This window comes from Pseudochaenichthys georgianus, chromosome 13 (genome assembly GCF_902827115.2).
Source record: "Pseudochaenichthys georgianus chromosome 13, fPseGeo1.2, whole genome shotgun sequence".
NCBI lineage: Eukaryota > Metazoa > Chordata > Actinopteri > Perciformes > Channichthyidae > Pseudochaenichthys > Pseudochaenichthys georgianus.
This window is the reverse complement of record NC_047515.1, coordinates 16770909-16790786: the sequence shown is the minus strand read 5'-3', so window position 1 is coordinate 16790786 and position 19878 is coordinate 16770909. Positions and strand designations below refer to the sequence as shown.

At 41.5% G+C, this 19878-nt stretch overlaps 1 protein-coding gene across 3 annotated transcripts in view; it reads left to right on the top strand.

Moving 5' to 3' along the window:
• The window catches only part of LOC117457231 (neurobeachin-like), a 223104-nt gene that overhangs the window by 122776 nt on the left and 80450 nt on the right, over positions 1-19878 (top strand). For 2 of the 3 annotated variants that reach the window (XM_034097171.2, XM_034097172.2), the window contains 8 exons: positions 1668-1825; positions 3349-3472; positions 4120-4239; positions 5004-5131; positions 9310-9371; positions 13880-13944; positions 15861-15969; positions 17894-18060. In XM_034097171.2, the coding sequence (XP_033953062.1) occupies positions 1668-1825; positions 3349-3472; positions 4120-4239; positions 5004-5131; positions 9310-9371; positions 13880-13944; positions 15861-15969; positions 17894-18060 (933 nt within the window). Of the gene's footprint in view, positions 1-1667; positions 1826-2150; positions 2202-3348; positions 3473-4119; positions 4240-5003; positions 5132-9309; positions 9372-13879; positions 13945-15860; positions 15970-17893; positions 18061-19878 lie in introns of those variants that run through there. The other variant, XM_034097173.2, reaches the window with a different exon arrangement.

Sequence of the window (19878 nt, the reverse complement as noted above, 5' to 3'; positions counted from 1 at the left end):
TACAGGCATAGTTTAAGAAAATGTTGTACTAATATGTTTTCCATTGTTGTTTTTTTAAATGTGATTATATTTAATTATTATACAGAGGAAGTAGATTGGTGAAACAAATATGCTCTGCAGGAATATCTTTATTGTCTTTTATACTTTTGAAGGCGCACATGCATTATGCATCATACAGTGTTTGGATCCATATGTGTAGAATATGTATTCTTGTATGAGAATTTGATACGATTATGTACGTTTATACATGGAACTAGATTAGGCACAATCATTCAAATAATATTATGTTTTTTCTTTCTTTCCATTCATGGTTCATTCTAACTTTTCCATTTGTCTTGCATCTGTACTTTCAAAGTTTCAGGTTTTTTTTAAACAGCGTCTTTTATTTAGGGTTAAGATGAATGTAGGCTATAATCCACATACATGTCTAACACTCTTCCTCCACATCAATGCCCAGATGCTGCTCTGTATGTCTTCACAGAGCAAATGCCAAAAGCAAAGGTCTTGAATCTCATGCTCAATGAGCCGTAGTTCTGTCAGTTCCAACACAGACGGCAGCTAGCAAACGTCTGTCAGTAAAAACTGCCAAGATGTTCCTGGAGAGCCTCTCATTAGGGTTGGGGATGTTTTGGGCTCCTTCAAGCAGAGCAGAGGGAAGCCGAGGGCCACCAGTGGCAGGACGAGATGTAAGGCAAAGTGTAGTAGCTGTCTGTCTGGCCTCTGCTCACTGGTTTATTTACTCCAGCCTCCCGTGTGTATGTGTTTGCATTGTGTTATGCTGACAGATGGAGTAACAGGTCAGGATGTTTACCTTCCCCTATGTCCTGACTAACGTCTGGGCACACTCGTGCTGGCTCTGCTTGAGAGCAGTAGGAGATGATAAAGATCATAACTGCTCTCTTTTATTACTTCAAATAAAATCTGTTTATTAAAATTATTTCTGAATAATAAAAAATAAAAAACTTTTATTTGAAGTAATGAAGTAAAAAAGCATCCAGATGCTGACTGTACTGAAATCTAGTTGAATTATGACAAGATTTTTTTTCTTCAACGGCAAGTTAGTTAGTCAAGTTTTGCAAGATATAACATGTACAACACATGACATACTGTCGGAGGGCATTTACAATACAGTGTACCAGAACATATCATTAGTTATCATAGTCTGTTCTTGGGCTGTATTTGCGGAACCAAGGTTTCAAAATATACTCACATTGGGCTTCTCAGCTCAACTCAACATTTATATTTGATCTTACCTGCTATATAGCTGGCTTATTTTATTTTACACCCGGTTCCTGGCGACTGTCCTGAAGAAAAAGTGTAGTTAACCCACAGTTCAGCAGTCTTTTTTATCATTATAGCAAGCAAGGCTACATATCAGATGCATTATTCTATGACGTTATTACAAGTGGATTATGCAGTTAGCACCTGTAGGGTTTTACTGTCTTTCTCAACAGCACTTTGACAGGGAAGATACTTGCAAGCAGAGGACATAAACCGACCTGCTGACTAAACACTCTGCTGACCCTTTAGATAAATGTTTCTCTTGCTGTTAACACTGCTACAGAACAATCAAAATATCTCCCATCATGCATGTGTGAATGGTACTTTTTGTGTGTGTGTGTGTGTGTGTGTGTGTGTGTGTGTGTGTGTGTGTGTGTTTCTTGTAGGAGTGTGGTGGTGCCTGTGAAGAAAACCTCCCCTGGCAGCCTAGCAGTTCACACAGGGGGAGGCAGCAGCAGCACCTCTGCTGGGCTGACAGCTGGCAGCACCCCCAACATCTTTGCTGCTGCCTCTGCGACCCCCAAAAGCATGATCAACACCACAGGTAGGTCACGCACAAGGGTACTGGAATATACTCCTATATTTAAGATACTAAATGCAGCCCTGGTAAAGTGGTTAATTTCAAATGATACTACTCTTTGCCATTTCAGTTATAACTGTTCACCATAATGACCTTTCTTTCTGTGATGCCATTCCAAGAATTGAAACAAAGCTGCTGGATCATGTGAGTCTGTATGCCTCCGCAGGGGCCTGTTGTAACCACCAGAGGGCCCTCTTCACCTTCCTATCAGTCTGCTGCAGCTCTGCTGTGGCAAATACAAAATGCTCTCCTTCTGCCGCAAGCCTTCCTCCTGATACAGCCAAACCACAACAACTCCATTTTAATCCACCGCAGTAGATTGTAACAGGGAATATTATTGGTACGAATGGCTCTCCTGTGTTATGTGTGTTCTTGTCTGATTGACTGCAGGGCCCCCCCCCACCCCCGCTGTCACGCTGCTTCTCTCTGGGCTCTGCTGCATTTAGCCAGTTCCACCTCAGGGCTCCTGTAGTCCAGGCCTCTGAAAGGACCCACTTAACACCAAGAACCATTAGGAGCTCCAACACCTTTTTAATGTGCTCCATTACAAAAAGTCTCCCTCTCCTCTCTCTGAGCCCCTCTGCAGGAATGTGAGAAATGTATCCAAGTCAAAATGTGCTTTGAGCTGACGCCACAGGCCCTCACCCAGACCCGTGATCTCACTCGATATGATGTTTTCCTCTCACAAGGACCAGTCATGATGATTTTATACTTGTGTCTCAGGGTTTACCTTTACATTACTACACTCAGATAGCCTGACTTGGCTTTGATACCCAAGCACATTTTAACTTACAAATTTGATGCATCGTCTTGGTATGAAAAATGGTTCCATATGTTGCTGCTGGCACTGCTTTGGCCAACCAGCGGAGGTGCACTTAGATTTAGTTACAGATTGGGTGCACGATGTGACATGCTTACCAAGTTTTCATTTGTTTAACTTGGTTGAAATTTGCGCTGACTGCTAAAGTCCACAATTGAGCCAGACTGCGGCTGTTTTCCTATAACTTGCCATTCGTTTTTTTTTGTCTGTGTGCCATGGCATTCATGTACAGCCTCTGGAGGTGAGACTGAATTGTAACTTCAGTCAACATATTCTAATGTTTTTTAAATATTAGACAAAAAAGCTGTACTATAACAATAAAATACTACATAATGTACAGTATCTCACTCTTATCGCTGCCCCTTCCCTTTGGAACTCACTCCCAAAACACATCAGAAACTGCACCAACCTCCCCAACAAAGGAATATTTTTTAGACTGGCTTTTAATGTGTGATTAATGTTGTGTCCTAGTGTTAGGTGTTATGTAAGCTCGATTTTACTTTCGACTTTTATTTTTTACATGTATTATTATTATTATTACATGTATTTCGATACCTAAAAGTTGATTGTTACCTCTGTTAAATTTGTAAAGATTATTATACAACAATTATAATACATATTAAATGGTAATACTAATATGGAATGCTGCTGTTGGTCTTTACTGCAGGAGCCACGGATGCAGCCCCCTCTTCCTCCTCTTCCTCCAGTTTTGTGAACGGAGCCACCAGTAAGAATCTCCCGGCCGTGCAGACGGTGGCACCCATGCCTGAAGACACAGAAGAAAGCATGAGGTACAGCAGGGCCGTCTCTGTTCAGCACTACTTCTATTTCCTGTTACTGTAGCTAACATTATTATTATTATTAAAATGTTGCACCTAATGTTTTAAAATCTACTCGTATACATATTCGAGGGTGAAAAGCTTTCAAACACATTTTCTTTGACATAGGTAGGTATTTTCTTTGTCTCTGCATTGTGAAAAACAGACGACAAATAAAAGTTGAGGTGTTTTTGTCTTCAGGCAGTAAAGTGGGGCCTAATTCTTTGTGTATATTTGTGTATTTCGGTGTGTATATCTTGTCGTGACCTTGACTCATCTGCTCTAATAGTTTGTGACAGGCGCCCTTAGTCCTGCTCTCCCCCTGACGGCTGAGCGCCCAGGTCTTTCTCCAGACTCTCTCTCTTTCTCTTTTCAGTTGCCATGGCAGCAGTAACCGACATCACTTAGCGTAACTGTGAAGTCAATGATAGGACTGTCTCGCTGCAGAGCCTCATATCTGAGATGAGCAGAAAAACAGCTAGGCTAAACTGCCTGCTCCACTGAAAATAATAAATATGTATTTGATAATATCTATTGAATCATTTCTTCATCTAAATCACAAAACAACATGAAGCAAGTTCTGCCTGTGGTTTCATTTGCAATTGTTCTTTCTATTTCAGCGCCTTTTGTGAAGTGGACCAGTGTTCCCTGCGCCAGGGACAGACCCCTCCCGAGCTCAAACCCTTTAGCTCCCTGACAGGATTACAAGCAGCCTCCAGAGATGCAGGCCAGTGTCTTAGGCAAGGACATTTCTGTTAGCCACCTAGACCCACTTCACCCTGCTTTGAATGCCAGTGTGTCATCCCCATGCTCTGTTTTCCCAGTGTGCAGGAAGGCAGATTACACTCTACACCCCCATACTAAACCAATCCTTCCTCTCCTTCTTTTGTTTCTCCCTCTCTGCCTATCTTAGCTGGGAAAACAAGCCTTTTCTGTCCTCATGTTGACTAGTATCAGTGTGTGCAACATAAGAGCGCAGATATATGTTGCAGCTTGAGTCGTATCTCTGCTTGTATACAGTGTGAGTTGTAAGGCTGCATGACTCCAGCTCACAGTTTCTCCGAGGCTCTTGGATAATGTCAGGCAGCAGCATGTAGTGAGTGTGTAGGAGATAAGGAACTGGCCTCTGCAGAAAAACTGTGATATCCGATGTTTAAGCCTGGCACGATAACACAACAAAGAATGCAAACAACGGCTGATAAATCCTCTTTGAGAACAATCAAATGTTCTCTCATCTCCAGTGATAGCAGCTTTAATCTCATGGATACCTAGCTTGGTTTGCATCCTCTGAAATGTGTTAGTTACCCTCTGCACTCAGAGACCCTATCAGTGTGGCTACATGCTAACTAGTACTAGCTGTGTGCACCTGGTTGACACTGAGGGTGCATTTTTCTGCCTTACCCTTGATGAAAGGGCACACTCCTACTTCCCTTACATTTCTACTCTAATTCAGGTGTCTCATTTCCCTTTCATGACTTCTTTCTTGATGTGTTTTCTTTCACAGCATAACTACAAAGCTGGAGAGGGCCTTGGAGAAGGTGGCCCCCCTGCTGAGAGAGATCTTCGTGGACTTTGCGCCCTTCCTGTCGCGCACCCTGCTGGGAAGCCATGGGCAGGAGCTGCTCATTGAAGGTACAGATGTTGTCTAGTACATTTCTTTCTTCAAACTGCCCCAACCACCCTGCTCGCCCTGTTTGTACTACACCGGCTGCCTCATTGATGGATGCATACGCAGTGGTAGGTGTTGACAGGAAAGTCACTATTTTGCACACAAGCTAGGAGTCTGCCAAGAGTGATTATATCTGCTCTCCCTTTCATTCATATGAGGTATTTTTAAACATCCTTGTTTCACAGTCACGGCAGATGTCACGTTGAAATGAATGTTGGAATAATTGGTGGCCTTTGCCTCATGCCAGTGATATTTTAAGCTTCTCAAGGTTACCCTGCTGCTTGGTGGATTTTTGTCTTTTTTTTGTCCATTTTTTTTTAATATCAAAATGAACTCAAGGGAAGTGATATTTGTCTGCGGTTTGCCATTGTAGGAAAATCTAAAACCTTTACCGGTATTTACATTGGAAGTAAATCGACCCTTTTTTTCATTTATTGCATGAAAGAATCCAGCAGATTTTTCCACACAGTCCGGACCAAATCCAATGACATGGAAAGTGAAATTAAGTAAGGCTAACAGGGACCCTGTAACATTTGTATTAGTCTTAAAGGTAAGGCAGTAAAGGTTTATTGATGTTAAAGGGATAAAGTACTGCAAGCTAAAATTGGAATTATGGATGTCTGGTACTCTGATTCACAATAAAACAGCCTTTATCATCTTTTCCATTAAATCCTCATGATTAGGGTTAGGGTTTGTGTTTATGAAATGTTGAAGTGACCAACTTCAACTTGAAATTGTATTTATTTATTTTTTCTGTTTTTTGTTTTGTCTGAGATAGGAATGTCTCATTTTGTTATTGTAATGTCCATGTTTTGTGTCTGTAGCCTGTACAATAAATCAAAAAAAGAAATCCTCATGATTTGTATTTAAACAGAGTTACATCGGTCACATTGCATATCTGCGCTGGTCTGACTGGCTTGGTTGTGCACATTGTGTACAGGAGTGTGAGATGCTCCTGCTGCACTCTACTCTTATTTCCTGGTGGTTGTGTGAAGGCTCCCAGGTTGGCACTCTCTCTAACCTCAGGGACTCTGCCTGCATGTGTGCGCTCTGCCAGTCTATTCCCAGAGCTTATTTTGGCTTTAATACAAGACACACACACACACACACACACACACACACACACACACACACACACACACACACACACACACACACACACACACACACACACACACACACACACACACACACACACACACACACACACACACACATGGCACAAGTGCTTGAGACTGTTTCTGTAGACATTTGTCTGTGGGTGTCCTATGTGGAATATGTGTGTGTGGCCTCCAGTCTCTTGACTTGACAAATTGAAATGATATCTCAGAGTTTTCTTACTGCCAAAGTCTTCTAAGAGTTAGCTTAACCGATATTAATTCAGAGGATGACAGCAGGCTGGAAGAATGCATTCTGGTGACTTTATTACTGCAGGATCCAGAAAGAAGTTGTCTGACACGTGTCCACTTTCCTAAGCATAATCTATTGGTAGCTTTGCAGTATGTAAACGGAAAGCTACCCTGCAAATGTATTTGATTGCTGCTTATATTCATTTTTTTACACACAATCTTAAATATAATATTTAGTTTTGATATAAAAAAAATTATGAAATACGTTATATCTGAAATTTGAAGATTATTTGTCTTTCTAAATTAGGATTTGTAAGTGGTATTTATTTCAAGCTTTTAAAGTAATCTACTTGGGAATGGTTACTCATCAGCAGAGTTTTTTTTTGTTGTATTCTGTATCAAAAAAAGTTCTTGACTAATGCCATTACAAACATTCAAAATATTACAGTTTGTTTGTGTTCAGTATTTGTAAGTGTTTCCATTTCAGCAAACAGGCAGTTTCCTCCATACATCTTGTATATGCCTTTCACATACTGTGTGGATACTGTGTATATATATATATATATATGTATGTAAATAGCCATGTATGCCAGGGCATGTGGCCAAGGCTCCTCACTCACACTCAGGGGAAAGGAATAAAAGATCAGGTAGCATAGCCTTGACAAGTGTGAATATGTCTGTTGCCCTTTCACTCAAAGTCTGTCAGCGGACTGACCAAGCTGACACACCAGAGCTGAGTGCAACCCCACAAACAAGGTCGTAGATGGACAGCTCTGGCCTCAGTGCTCCTCACCAGATGTGTGTTACCCTGCCTGGGACTGTTCAAAGTGCACCCTGACACGAATTAGAGCAGGTTTATCAAAACAAATGCACAGATTTACCACATGGACTTTAAATCTTTATATCATCGAGCCTCTCGGGTCTTGTCCCAGCTGTAGCGTGTTTGTCCAAACTGCTTGAGCTGTTCCCTCTCTTCCTCCTTTTCTTCCTGTCCATTCCCAGGCTCACAGTTGAAATACTGTGCTGTAGTGCAAAGGCGCTCCATTTACCAGTAATTACCAGTCATCCATCACTCCTTAGATTGCTCGGGGTCAAGCCCCCCTGTGCCCCTTGTGCCCCTGTGCCTCACCCTATTCCTTCTACCCCCCTGCAGACGTGGTCACTGCAGCAATTATGTTGAGTGCACCCTGAGCTTTACACTTGGAGTTGGTGGCTGAGGCTGTGTGTGAACACTGCTGCTGTTGTGATGCCTGCCGCCTGCTTCTTGCTGTCCCCTGAGTGGCCCAGCCTGCCGGCACATTGCCCCACAATGCCACATTCACCCGTGCCTTAACCCTGCCCTGTTTACAGGAAAGGACTGGCAGCCCGTGTTTAAATAGATTGCATTTAGTTTGTCTACCAGCACAAGGCCGGGGTCAGTTGGTCACCTGACTCCTGTGTCAGAGCGGCTGACTTATGGCTCAGCATGTCACTGCTATAACAAGAGGTCAGCAGTGGCACTCTGTGTACAAGAGAAGGGTCACATCCTCTCAGAGTATTTACAATACGCTCCCTCGGACACTCTGCTCATGAATAGAGACGGATGTGAAATTGGTGAGAAAAACATCCATCTATCCAATTTTCTGAATATTTAGCATTCTTTGTAATATAGTACAGCATTTACACAAGCACAACTACATACGTTTAATGTTGATATCAGCTTAAATATGTTGTTATTTTCTCTTTGTATAAGGCCTGTCAACCAATTTCAGTTTCAAGTCTTTTGAATTTTAGTGGTGGGACTGCACATTTGTCTAGAGTGTATTTAATTGAATTACGTTTTTTTTTAAAACATTTTATAGCTAATTTTAACATTTTATTCACAGTGCAGATACAACAGGGTTCAGTTCAATTAATTAATTCAGTGTGGGGTCTGTTTCCCACTCTTAAAGGCGTAATAATTTAATGTCACTCCCTGAGAATGTAGTCATTGTTATCACAACCAATAATGCATACTATCATTTCTTTAAAAAGAATATATAAATCTTTGGTTTATAACTTTTTCAAAAGAGGCAAACATTGAAACAATTAACAAAAAAGAAAAATGACTCTCTTTGACCTGCACCGTCATACACATACATAAACTGACATTTTAGATTAAGAATATGTTTCTTCTCTCTTCTGATCAACACCCTGAAACAATGGCGTCTGTGTGGCTCGGAGTTCTGCTGCTGCCAGCCTATAATGAGTCCTACAGGGTTGCATGCTTTCCTTCACTAATGACTGCACCTTTAATGGTTCTCGCCAAGTGAAACAGAAGGATCTGGAGGTACAGAATTCGAGACCAGTGGCAGCCATTGTTTCTGCAAATGAGATTTTCACACCTGCCCTTGTTTCATTAGAGAGTTGTCTGCTTCTGCGGCTCACCCTCTACCGAATGGAGATGAGGGAAGAAGCTGTGAATGTCTGTGTTCACTCCTGTGAGCGTGTGTGTGTGTATGTGTGAGGGTAGAAGGTTAGGGGGGGAGGTTCTCGCATGTGTACATCTGTTCATGCTAATTATTATTTTCTTTGGAATCTTGAAATGGGGATATTTGAAGCTCAATTTAAGGGGCTTACAAATTAACTTGCCACTGCCTGTAATTTTCCTTTTGCCAACAACAATATTTATTTCTCTGAGTTTTATGTTATGGAAATTTAAATCAGAATATTTATTTCAGTAATATTTCAGTATCATAGATATTCTCTGTTTTAAAATCCTTCTGTAAAATCGTTATAGTTACTCATTCGGTTCATCTGCTTTGTCTCCACAGGTCTGGTGTGTATGAAGTCAAGCACCTCAGTGGTGGAGCTCGTCATGCTGCTTTGTTCTCAGGTGAGGTGGTTTTTTTCCTTCTCCTTCTCAATCCTTTTTCCCAGCCTGTCTTTGTCTTTATCTCTCACATTTGTGACAACACTGTACAGATCTGTTAAGGGGCTGCTTTAAAGGTTGCGAATGGACTTAAAATGTAAAGACTTTTATCTCATCAAAATATACACACAAGAAATAGGCTTAGTCTAATCACAACTGTATATTGTTAAATAAGTCTATGGTTTGTTAAATGCTTAGGATACTGTCTTTTATCAGAGCACACTTTATTTAATTTCTGTTCAAGCTTGGCTTATAAGTGTATTTACTTTTGTAAATCTTCCTTAAGCATATTTTAAAACTCATAGTAACCTAAACATAGACAAATAGAGACGTAAACATCTCTCTGAGAATACAGATTCTCACCACACCCCAGAGCTTTGCCTGAGTCCCACCTCATGCAGCGCGGCTAGTGACTGATCACCTCCGAGCTGACCCTCTGAAGCTCTTGTTAAGCCCTTGTTTTAGGGAAGGTCAAAGCCTCAATGTAGCAGTTAGAACAAGAGATATTTAACATACCTTCTGTCAGCCCATCAGTCTTGTGTCGGGGGCCCATAAGGAAGCCATTACTTGGTGCCTCTTTGTGGATCCAGACTGCAGGGCCAGAGCCTCGAGGAGGTTGATCGCCACTATAGGCGCTCTGTGGTATCCGCAGTGCAAAGCCTTCTTCAGCAGGGAGCTCAGCCTCTGTTATATGGAGGCCATCATTCAGGGGCTTTCCTCCAACAAAAAAAAAGGTAGATAAATGGAGCAGCCAGCATTGAGTTATTGTTGCTCTTTTGAAGGATTTTGACGAGCTCCCTTATTCACTGTCTGTAGAGTATCTGTGGGAAGTGGCTTTTTCCAGCTCTAGGATTTATTGCAGATGAGAGCGTCAGCATGCTGTTAAAGGTCTGAGTCCACCCCCCCACCCCCCTTTACACAGATAGCATTACTGCGGCTCCAGAGGTTCCTGCTATTAGGGGCTCTAGGGATGAAACCCAGCCGGAGATATCGATCAGACAGCGAGGACTTGAAACTGGACCATAGTGCTTGGTGTCCCTCTGCAACCTTTCAGATAGAGAGCAGCCATTACTGTGTATCCTAACCCTGCACCATCAGTACTGAATCCAGTTGTGTTGCCAGCTCATGTGATCCAAACATCACACTGTGATGATGAGTAACGTCAGTGTCTTCTACTTATTACAGGTAACAAAGCTGAGATATGCAAAGCTCTTTTACCATGAGCTAATGCAATGTTTGTTGTGACTGATAATTACATTAAAATGTGCTCATAATTAATGTCTGCCGTATCAAAAAGTGCATCTAAAGTGCATGGTGAGCTTTGACTCTTCACTATAAAATGACAACTTCAACATACCCCTCACATATTTCAACATTAATGTTTTCAGACAGCAAGGAGGGCACTTAGCTGACCTTTAGTCCCTCTCTGTTTTGTTACCCGTCAGTTTTATGAATGAATTAGTGCTAATGATCTGCCTTTTCTTATTTATGCATACTTATCACAGCAATCATAGTGTGGCTGGCTGCGGCTGCAGACACGGTGTGTCTCTCCTCAGCCTGGGCAGCTGAAAGAAAAGGTCAAGCAGCTCTGTTTCTTGTAACAGCTTAAACATACTGGGGGGATCTAGAGTGGAGCCACAGAGATTTAGTGATGGAAGGCCTCCAGATGTGGAGAGTATACCAGAGCAAAGCAGATAAAAGATAAATCTCCCACACACTGACAGGTTGGATTGAAACACCACAAATACATATTGCCCTGCTCTGTTTCAGCAGGAGGAAAGTGGGAGGAGAGAAAGTCTTATCAGAGCCAGAAAACTCATCTAGTGTTAATGCAAAGATGGAAGAACTATTGCTCCAGTTGGTAACCATTGGTACCATTGCTCCATGTTATTCATGAATGTCCAACATTTCCCAGTTTCGCATATTGGGTCAAAGAATGCACACGTTTATTAGCAGCTATTAGTGAATTAAATTGTTGCTTACATACAAATACATCAATCTATTTATTCCCCTCACTCTCATTAACATTTTTCCAGTATCTGCCTTTCCTGTAGCTCACACAGTGTTAGCAGGTTGTGAGAACATTTGTATTCGAAGTATAGAGTAGAGGAATCGACACCTGAGGTAAAAACTGAGTGACTATTGGACTTTCCTTTGGCAGGCCGCCTGGAAATATGACTATAATAATGTAAACGTTAGCCATGCCTGATGGATTTTTGGGTATGCAATTGTTAGCTTCTTAGTTATTTACCTGATTTAAATATTTGCAATTTCAGATGTTTGCAAAATAAAAGTGTCCATAGCTTCGTTAATCACGTCAGTTGTCAGTTTTCTGTGATCCGTCGAGCAAGGCCGATCATCAGGTTAAACTTTGCACTGAATGAAATATAATCTGGAAATACAGCAGAGGGTAAAATGATCATGAAACATCTGAAAATTAATGTTTACAATTTCTAAGTAAAGTGTTGAAGTAAAGTGAAATTCACACTACAGACACCATTGTAATCTAATCATCACCATCTCTGTCACCCTATGTATTCCCCGCCTGTCCCTTTCCCTGTGTCTCCTCACTTGTCTCCACCGCCAATGTGTGTAAAAAGAAGATATAAGATCATTTATTTCACCACCCGCACACATAACACAATCAATAAACAGCATCAGATAAGCAAGTTGATCTTGTACAAAATGTTAGACTTTAATTTCATGACTTTTGAATAAATAAAATAGTCTGGACCTTGTTGACCTGCTGGAAACGGTATTTACTACAGTATGTACTGTATAGGTCAACAATATGTTTAGTTTATTGTCTCAATGCAGTTTTTTAAGTCACTTCGAAAATATCTAAGCCCCTACACCACATACCTAAAGCCAGAGGTGCTGCACTGTCGTCATGGTCTACATTTACATCAAGGATCACGTTTCTTTTTTTTAAAGATGCACGTCTTGACTAATTGTCTTCTAATCGAGAGCAGAAGAATCTCTGCAATCAGAGGCAGCCTCCTCTGGGAGCACTGTTCCCCATTTCAAATAAAAAGACAAGACAAAAGAGAGCCTCTGAACTTGTGCTATCTCAGCTGTCAACAAGCATAGCTCAGACAAGATACCACATGTGACCAGTTCATGCTATCGGCGTACCTACACTGACCTGCTGCCATTTCCCTGGCAACACCCAAGTGTCACATCTGCCGTGATTTCTGTATTTATTTTTGTCACGTGAGCACGGTGCAAATGGAACCTCGGAAGACTGTACACGATCCCTGTCCAAATGAAGAACAGCTTATTCCAGGCAGATCCTGCAGCAGAGGAAGGGGGTCACGGGGAACATTTGGAGACCAGATGCTCAGCAGTTTGTCAGCACCATCTCTCTGACTTAACGCATCGTCGGGTCACACTGTTCTCCTGCGTGAAGCGGTATCTGGTGTCAGGCACGACAACTGTGTACAAAAACACATGCACATACATAATGATGTCCATGTCAGTTATTTTGTTACCATACACAACACATGTGGCTTACCTTGTCCACACATTCACATGGAAAACACAATATGTATATCGCTGTGTTGCATCTACAACTAGAATATACCTGAATATATTGCTATTGTTGGAGTGACAATATGTATTACTGCACAGCCTTCCTTTAGATGGGAAATGCAAAAACATTAGAAGCCCCTGGGACTGAAAAGCACTTTCCTTAATTCCTCTTGTTTTCCCGCCGCTTTTGAACCGGGCTTTCTCTGTTTTCTCTTCCATTTGCACCTCAGTGAGGATACAGGAGAGCTGGATTTCCCTCAGTGAAAGGCGTGCTCTCAAACTGCTTTTTAATCATTTCCAGAGCATGTTTTGAGACAGCAAGCACTGGCCCTGTGCTCGGATCGCTTCCAGTCGCACACTGAAGCTCAGTGGGCTGCTCGGTAATCTGTCACTGTAAGAGACAGAGGAAATGGCTGTATTTAAGCGAGAGGATACAGTTTCATCCCACAATTACATCTCTCCTGTGTTTACAGATCTGTTCAAAGAGAAAGAAAGGATGGTTGCACCGGCTGTGCAGGATTTCAGCTTTTTATAGCCATGATTCTGTTCTCAGAGGATACATTAGCTCAATGCTTTATTTACTTAAATAACAAACTATGAAACGTAACCTCGATTACAGTTAAGATGTGCAATTTGGATGAATGCGATTGTTGTTGTGCATTTATAAAAGATCTTGTTGCATATAGATTTAAAGGTGTATTTTGATACTTGTTTTAACTGAAGCTCTTTAAGAGTGGGGTTTTTTTCATTACTTTGTTGTGTACTGAAAAATAGCAATACTGACATGATTTCCTCTAAACCCACATGTAATGCCATGTAATGTAAACCCATATATAATATCTAATATTATAAGGATGTAAATATACATGTAACTTTTCACAAACCAATTACAGCCCAGAATATCATCTGTGAGTAACTCATCGCCTGCTGTTTTATTTCAGGAATGGCAGAACTCCATTCAGAAGAACGCCGGCCTGGCTTTCATTGAGCTAATCAACGAAGGAAGGTAATGTATCCATTCACTGCTATACATAATATCAGCCAAGCATTTATTATAATATTCATTTCCCCCGGTGGCTTCCAGATTACTTCAGCTCTAAACCCCTTGGTGTCTGCTCTGTATTGGGGTGACTGGATGAAGTAAACATATCAACACTAGAGTGCAGTCACCCTCTCTTATGTTCTGCCTTCTTCTGATCTCTGTCCCTGCTGTTATACTGTACGTCCCGATGTCTGTGTCCCTCTTTCTGCCTCCCTCCCTCTCGTCTCGGGGTGTGGCAAGACTCAGAGTTTCCCAAAGAGCAGATCAGGGGTGGCTCAGCCTCCTCTCCCATCTGCTGACCCATCTGGCTCGGCCTCCTCTGTGCCCGGGCTCTTGCTGCAGCCCAGCCCGGCTCCTCTGTGTCCCCTGCTGGCCCCGGAACAAAGGGCTTCAGTCTGTAGGGCCACACGGTGCTGTCCAGGGTGCTGCTGACGGATACATACTTTCCCTGTGGTACTCCAAGTCCCTGCACACCTGCTCTGCTTAACTAGACAGATCCAGACGGAGCTGATCTGGTTAATCTGTTTTCTTTACAAGGCGTGGCTGACAAAGACAATGTTGTATGTGTTGTTGCACATACAGCAGGTAGCTGTGTGCCTGTCCTTTGATTTATTGAGCAGCTGTTTCAAAGAAAAATCACTTTTAAACATGTTGAGTGTGCCATGATATTACTAAAGAGATCGCTTTACTCTGTATTGCCACTCACCTCTCTTGCATTACTGTAGCTGGAACCCAGCATCCGTGTGAGAGAACTGCCCCAGGTTGCCATGTTGAAATAGTAATTACATAAACCACCAGTATTATTTTCTGCACACAGCCCTAGTTTAAAAAGCCAAAGCTACAGGGAGCACATGACTTGACCAATGACTAGTGTTTCATTCACATCACATAACATTTAGCGTCTTTGGGTTCAAGAAAAGCGCTATAGAAATAAAATGTATTATTATTATATTATAACCACAAAACACATTTTCAGGAGGTTTTAACTTGGATGGTCAATGATTTTAGGTGACCTCTGAAAAACAAAACCTATATCTGTCCCATTGAGTCCAAGTATGATTACCTGTATTTGTTTGTGGTATGAAATACCAACACAAAAGTGCGATAAAGAGAGTGCATATCTTTTTCCCCGTCTCCAAATATATCAATCGTCAACTTTCTTTCTTATCTATTCTCGGTTTCAAAACAAAGCTCGGCGTTGAAAGCCTCCTGTCTTTGAACAGTGAACGTCTGTCTATTAATGAGCGCTTGTCAACAGTTAAAGAGGCAATAGCAGCTGATGAATGCAGCCTCGGGATTACTGCCTCTCCTTGGGACGGGAGGGAAATTACAATCTGTATCAAGCACTGGAGAGGAACAGGGGCTGTTTTAATTAAAACAGAGGTAGCCTAATGGTGTGCAAAATGGCATGTAATCTACACACAGTAGCCAGGGTGTTCTCAATTATTAAAGATACTGGAATTTAATGTGAATGTGGGTGGAGACCACAGAGCCTCCTGAGAAGTTGTTCACGCCCAGTCTCCTCGTCATTGTGGGCACTGGGTTGATGGTCTGGTCAGTGGGAAAGGATGCTCAGTCAATCAGTAGTGTGCCAGACTGGCTTCATGCTCTAATGACGCTCCATTCCCTCCCTAATGCTACAGAGGGATCTGTCACTGACCTGCAGCCTTGCAACATAACACAGACAAATGATGCTGTTTGTTAGTCTGCTCTTTCAACAAGCAGAATGTTGCACCATGAAAAGCTATATTCGCCTTAACTCTACTTCCTCCTAGGGGGACATCCAACAACAAAGGATTTTAGCCAATGATATTTCCTAGATAATGTTAATATGTGTATACAATATAATGCTCCATTTAACTTTCTCTGTAACTCTAAAGGTTGCTGTGCCATGCCATGAAGGACCACATAGTGCGGGTTGCCAACGAGGCCGAGTTCATCCTGAACCGGCAGCGAGCAGAGGACGTCCACAAACACGCAGATTTCGAGGTATAAGCTGTGCCATGCTTTCTTACATCTGAAGTTAAATGGGGAGGAATGTACAAAAGAGAGAATAATCAACAGTGACTGGTTCTCAAACTCCCAATTGCATTATGCTCTGTCTAAACTGAATATTTTGTCTATCCTCTAATGTACTCTAAACAAATCCTATTTAGTATAAAAATATTCTAGGGTTGGATTTTTTCAGTAATTGTGTCCCTCTGTGTCCTCCTGAGGTTTCATTTCTTACCCTAACAATACCGATACAATTATTTAATTACTGGTAGCAAAGGGAAATACAGGCAATATTCATTTAGGATTTTTTTACATTTGCCTACCAACTCAGTATATAGCCAGCTGAGTCTGTGCTGACCGCACCCACATCAAACAACTCCTGCAAACAAGATTTAAATGCTGTCTGAATAATAATCTTCGTGCAGTAATAATTATTTAGGTTTTATTTTCCTCAAATGGATAAGAAAAACATGGCCCTTAAATATCATTAACATCAGTGCAAGCCTGTCAGCAAATTAGCACATTAAGCCTATTAATGCCACAGAGATTAACATCAAAACACATATTGCTGTATTAAAATAAAATAGTTTGTTTGGTTGTTGTAAACAATTTTAGACACACACACACACACACACACATGCACACACACACACTCCACCACCTCTGTTAGCAGCTTGAACATGTGAGGAGTGATGAGTTTCTTATCTGGGAAAAGCAGCCATCCTCAAACTGCGGCTTGATTTACAGTTCTTGAGGATCCTTGACCTGCTAGATAAACTGGAAGAGACGGCTAGATATGCAATGTCAGGAGAAGGGGGAAGTGTACCTGGCCCCATCCGTTCTGTCTGCCAACTCCAGACAGCCTACACTTTTCATCGAGGTCTGATGTTACTTTATTACCCACTCTCCAAGATTGAAGATTCAGGACGCAGATAAGACATTTTTACAATTAGGTTGGTGTCAGGGCGAGGCGTCATATGCCGTAAAATGATAAATAACGTTTGATATTTGTCACAGCATCACGTGGTGATGCGAGGTGACAAGCACAGATTGAGTTATCTTCCGTATGAAGAATATGTTGAAGTATAATATCTGACAGAATTCAAATTTGAAACAGGAAATTCAATTAACTTCCAGCTTCTGTTAGCAAATTAGATTTTGAATATTAGCAAGAGTTCCCCCAGGGTGGCATAGTGAGACAATCTTGTTTTAGCAGCAGAGATAGGTCAGTCAGATGTGCTCCTCACCATTACTTTTAGCACACTCGTACTGACTTCTGGAAATTGAATTTAAAACAATGTCACCATTTCTCATTTTAGTGTGGCCAATTCATTTTTAAGATAATAATTATTTTCACTTTATCATTCTGATGCTTGGATATGAAGTATTATTTGGGCTGTTTTTATTTCATATTTGCAACCTACAGATATCAATGTGTCCTGGTGGTACATTTTGTTCCAGGGGACAAAACATATCCCTTTTATATAATGGCAGTGTAGATTTGTTACCCTTGACAGACTATATTCTTTGTGGATCTATTAGAGTATTTTCCTTTCTCCTCTAATAGCCCCATCCACAGCTACCTAGCAGGGAGCCTCATCTGTCCGCAGTTAGGGAATGGACTGCCTTCAAGCGCTCGCCATGATTTACTACACTCCTCCACGGGAGCAGAAATATATATCTCAGCTATCCACTAATATCTTAATGCATTCAAGTGTGTTGAATGAAGCCATAACATTCTTCAGTGTGACAAATGCTCCATTAGAGGGTATACATTATTCTGGCTTTATTCAAGTAAAACATTCTCAAATTCTATGAGTTCAAAGTCAGTCTTAAGCAATGGAAACTGTACAGAAAGCCATAAATATACAATGTTCACACCATTTTTTTCCCCCTTTCTTTTCTCTTTTTAAATTAGTCCAACTGCGCCCAATATGCTGCTGACAGAAAAGAAGAAGAGAAGATGTGCGATCACCTGATCAGCGCTGCTAAACACAGAGACCATGTGACAGCCAACCAGTTAAAGCAGAAAATCGTCAACATCCTCACGAACAAGCACAGTGCCTGGGGGACCCTGGCCCAGAGGTAAGCCCTCACATGAGTACAAGTTCACCTCCGGACCAACATGGGCCACGCTAAGTCTCCAACATGAACATGGTAGGTCCAACATAGAGGACCAAAGTTACAGTTCACAAAACTCTGCAGTGAAGGGATTGGACCGCCAGTTAATGTCATTTTCCCAGGATCCGATAGGGTCAGTGATCGGGTCAGCAAACGCAATTACAGTGTGGACTGGCTTAATCCCCTGGGGACAGCTGATTGGCCAGTCTTCCTACAGACAGGGATAGCAGAAGGGGGTTGGGGTGTTTCTGCAGTGTTGTCCAGGCATTCATTGACCCTCTCAGTAACACAGCCAAGCACCTGGTGGTAGTTGCAGACTTCCCCATGGGCCCTGTTAAAATAACCGCGGGGCTCTCCTGCTCTGCCTCGCACCTCTCACCTGCCTCCACATGGTCCCACAGATACAGTGGAGGGGCAGGATCAAGAGCTGGTTATATTAGACAAACAGAGGTGTTACAGCCTACAGTATGTGTTTTTGTTCCGAGCTAAGTGCTGAGAATTTGAACATTTCTATTTTGTTAACAGCATAAACAGTTGTTATGAAGCCTGAGAGGGGAACTTCAGTTGCTTCATGCACACGTGACGTTTCTCATTCTGTATTAAAATGACCCTCACTGAATGCAGGTCAGACACAACATTCGAAACAAATGTTCACGCAATCCAAATACTAAATTATCCTGTGAGTCCAGGCGCTTGGAAGACTTAAAGTCTGCCACTCTCGCACAATGCACCACTGTTGATTTGCCAAAACAAATTTCGCCTATTTTCTGAAACAGAAGCTCAGGACTTGTTATTACTTTTTGAAAATACAATGCAGATGTTCAAACATGTTTGCTGAAATTGGGTTTGTTTCATATTGTAAGCCATGTTTATCGTTGCCAGGAAAACATATTCTAGCTGGCATAATTACTTTTTACTGCTTTATTTTATGTCTTTGACTTGCCGTATAGTTCAAAGAGTTTTCTTCCAAAAAAAACAGATGTCGTAAGCAGCTACTCTTGTTTTAGTTTGCTATTTATTTTGGATTGATGCAATGTTATGCACCGTGAAATATATTGGCATTTTTCACTGTCAGTTTCAGTTTTATTACATTTCATGAGGCCATGCTATTAATTTCTTCCAACTAAAGAGAAGCTGGACCTTAACAAAAATTGTGTTTTGTATTATAAATACTGTCAAATGTAAAAATGAATTTTGGCTGTGACTGAGAAGGCTACACTATTCAAGCTTACTTTTATAAAACTGAAGTACCCTTAAAAAAATCTATTGGATTGAATTCTGGGCTCTTGTTCAAATATTGATGGAGCCCCTCTCAGAGGTATAGCATTTGCATTGAAACAAAAGGTTATTGAGCGTGGGTGCATTGTAAATGATACCGCAAAGCTTCCAACAAAATTCAAATTTAATGGTAACCTGCTGGTGAAGAAAAATGATGCAATATGCTCACAAGCTCAAGGCAGTGTTGCAGTTCAGCAGCTTAGTCTTATTCAATGCTACATTAACTTTCCCATTTATGCTGCTCTTGTAAGATTTAAAGCCCCCAAGCATTTTGAGGTGGCTGTCTGTTATGTCTGCGAGAAGGGGAGAGAGGGGGACTTTAGTTGTTAATGTTTGTTTTCACCCTCGTGCTCAGAAATTGCTTTGCCTTTACTCCTAAGTTCTGCCTGGAGACTTGCCAAGAGATATTTATTATTTGTCTAGAATATATTATAAACAAAATCATTCTCAGACACAGGGGGCATAAACTAGTATAAGCTATGTCTGTATTTTTTACCAGCTTGT